The sequence below is a fragment of the Trypanosoma theileri genome (assembly GCF_002087225.1).
Source record: "Trypanosoma theileri isolate Edinburgh chromosome Unknown TM35_Tth_39_V1, whole genome shotgun sequence".
Classification (NCBI taxonomy): domain Eukaryota; phylum Euglenozoa; class Kinetoplastea; order Trypanosomatida; family Trypanosomatidae; genus Trypanosoma; species Trypanosoma theileri.
The window spans coordinates 177,646-180,432 of record NW_021639881.1 but is presented as its reverse complement, the minus strand read 5'-3'; the positions used below and the strand labels follow the sequence as shown (position 1 = coordinate 180,432).

General features: G+C 34.3%; 1 protein-coding gene across 1 annotated transcript; it reads right to left on the bottom strand.

Annotated features, from left to right (window-relative positions):
• Positions 1 to 142: 142 nt before the first annotated feature.
• Positions 143 to 2,671, bottom strand: TM35_000391630 (uncharacterized protein; the record flags this gene model as incomplete). Its single annotated transcript, XM_029029679.1, has 1 exon — positions 143 to 2,671. The coding sequence occupies one exon, from the start codon at positions 2,669 to 2,671 to the stop codon at positions 143 to 145; it is 2,529 nt and encodes an 842-aa protein (XP_028879055.1).
• Between the last annotated feature and the right edge of the window lie 116 nt (positions 2,672 to 2,787).

The window sequence follows — 2,787 nt, the reverse complement described above, 5'->3', positions numbered from 1 at the left end:
AAAAAAAAAAAAACGAACATCCATATATGACTTTTTCTTTTTTAATCTCTTCTCATGTTATCATTTCACATTCTCTCTTTTTCTTTCTTTCTCTCTTTCACTCTTTCATTTTTTTTTCTTTTTTTTCATGATTATTTCGCTTTCATTCTCTCGGCAATAAAACCTCCCGCGTTCGCAGAGGAGATCCTGATGTCAGTGTGGAGTCTGATGTGGAGCCTAATGTACTCTGTCCAATCTTCCCAGTCAATCCACCCGGACTAACAACATTATTATGATTGGTGGGAGAAACTTCTTTCATCTCATCTGATGAAAAAGGACCGCTTCGCCTCTTTTTGCTTCCAGAACTGCTTGTATAACTAATACTGCTATTACCACTATTCATATTATTATTATTATTATTATTATTATTATTATTATTATTATTATTATTATTATTACCACCTTTCCCACTCGTGCGAGAGGAACGACATCGTGCAGCTGTCCAATTCCCTGCGAGGTTTAATGGTGTATACGTAACGTGTTGAACCCGTAATCCACGATAAACTGTTGTTAACGCAACCGTGCCAAGAATAATAAATAACAACAGTGAAAAGAATCCAGGGACTACAAGTGGATAGAGTGTAATAACCGGTAAAAACTCTAAAAATACTACACAAAAGAATAAATGCATACGCCATACTTGTCTATTATGCCGCATACTCTGTCGACTTTGATCTTCCTTTGCGGGTAAAACAGGGGCAACGGCTCTAAAGTATTGTAGAAATTCTTTTAAATTCACAACTCCAGGGAAATTATGGCTTTTAATAGGTGGCATCTTTCTTTCTGTTACTGGTACTTCCCATGAGAAAGTTAACACGGGATCTGATCGAAACATTTTATATCCATATACAGATGCACATCGTACACTTAATAAATCCGTCTCCGCCACGGTTGGACTAATCACACCATTATAAATTGTTAAAAGTCTTCTATCGGTAAGTATATAAAGACGCGTTGTACTTTTCAACATGGTCATGAGAAGACAAAGAAATACAATAATTAATGTAAATCCAATAATAGCCATAGAAGTAGCCCCAAAGAGACGAATAAGAACATAACTTGTATCTTTAATAGTAGAAGCTACAAACATCCATACACCTAAAGAAACAGCCGCGGCGAGATCCAATACAAGCCAGAGATCATAGGAAAGTACACTAGAAACATCTGGTTTTTCCCACCAAAGGACATATTCATCACGACCAAGTGTTTGTCGAAGAACTTTTCGAAAGTTTTGTTCCACATAATCCATATTTAATAATTGTGCGGTTTCTCCTTTTTTCTGTCGAATCTCTTCTGGTGTTAAAGCACTACTAGATGGAAATAATGAAACCCCTCCACTTCCACTTCCACTTCCTCCTTGTAGAGATGGTTCTAATGTTTGAGATACAGTTAAGTTATTATTATTATTATTATTATTATTATTATTATTATTATTATTATTATTATTATTATTATTATTCATAGTAGTAGTAGTAGTAGCCGTACCAGTAACAACACCAGAAGTATTACTCATATTATTATTAATATTAATATTATTATGATTATCTTCACTTATTACAACAGCTGGCATCACAGTATAAAGTAATCGACCACGTAAATAAATGGCAAGTTTCACATAAAGTGTTTTCCGTGCGGAAGCCTCATGTACCCATTTCTCACGTCCAAAATACACAAATGCCCCAAACACTGTATAGGAAATATAAGCACTAAATAAGATATAGGCAAAGAAACCATCCGCAAACCATGGCTTTAAGGAAACTGAAAAGAGTAAAACAAGACTTAACAATGCGGTGGAAGTTCCAATATAAAAAGGCATAAAACCAAATCGTGCGATATCACACCAAAAACAAACACGACCAGGTCCAAGAGGTGTGGGTTGAATCATTTTACAAATTGGACAAGAACTGGATAATCGTTGTTGTTGTTGAGGACTATCATTTCCAGATAATACAATTTCTTCTGCCTTTAAAGATACCACTTTTTTCTGTTCTTCCTGTTCTTCTTCCAGTAAAGATTTTCCATTGAGATAATGACTTACACGAGGCTCATACTTCCACGGCAACTGACGAATAGCGGAGAGCCAAAAATAAAAACAAACATCTATTACCACCAATATACAAGAAAGCACAAGAGCAAGAATAGATCCTGATCGACAAATATAAATATTATTAGTGGTATGCGCAGCAGAACAGGACATATCTGGACATGTTGGATTTAAAATAACATGCCGTAAATCTGGACATTTCATTGCCTCATTATTATTATTATTATTATTATTATTATTATTATTATTATCATCAACACCCGTAGATAATAATGATGATAATAAAGAAGAAGAAGAGTTAAGAGTAGAGTTTCCCATAGAAGAATGATTATAATACATACAACGTTTTGTTGTGGCACACCAGGCACAATGCAGTTGAGGACTTAAAATACCGTCCGAGGCATCAAACACACATTCCGCACATCTCTTTAGAGAAGCACACTTAGCCGCCTCATTAGTAATAGTAGTAGTAGTAGTAGTAGCTGCAGCAGATACAATGTCTACAAAGGCATCACTCCAACAAGTGATAAAGACTATAATAATAAACAATTGCACTAGAGATAATCTCTGTCCTCGAAAAGAAGGCATTGACACCGATAATTGCCTTTATTTTTTTTTTTTTTTTAGTTATTCTTTTCTTTTTATTATTTTCTTTTTTTCCAGTTTTCTTTTGGATTCAATATATATATATATATATATATATA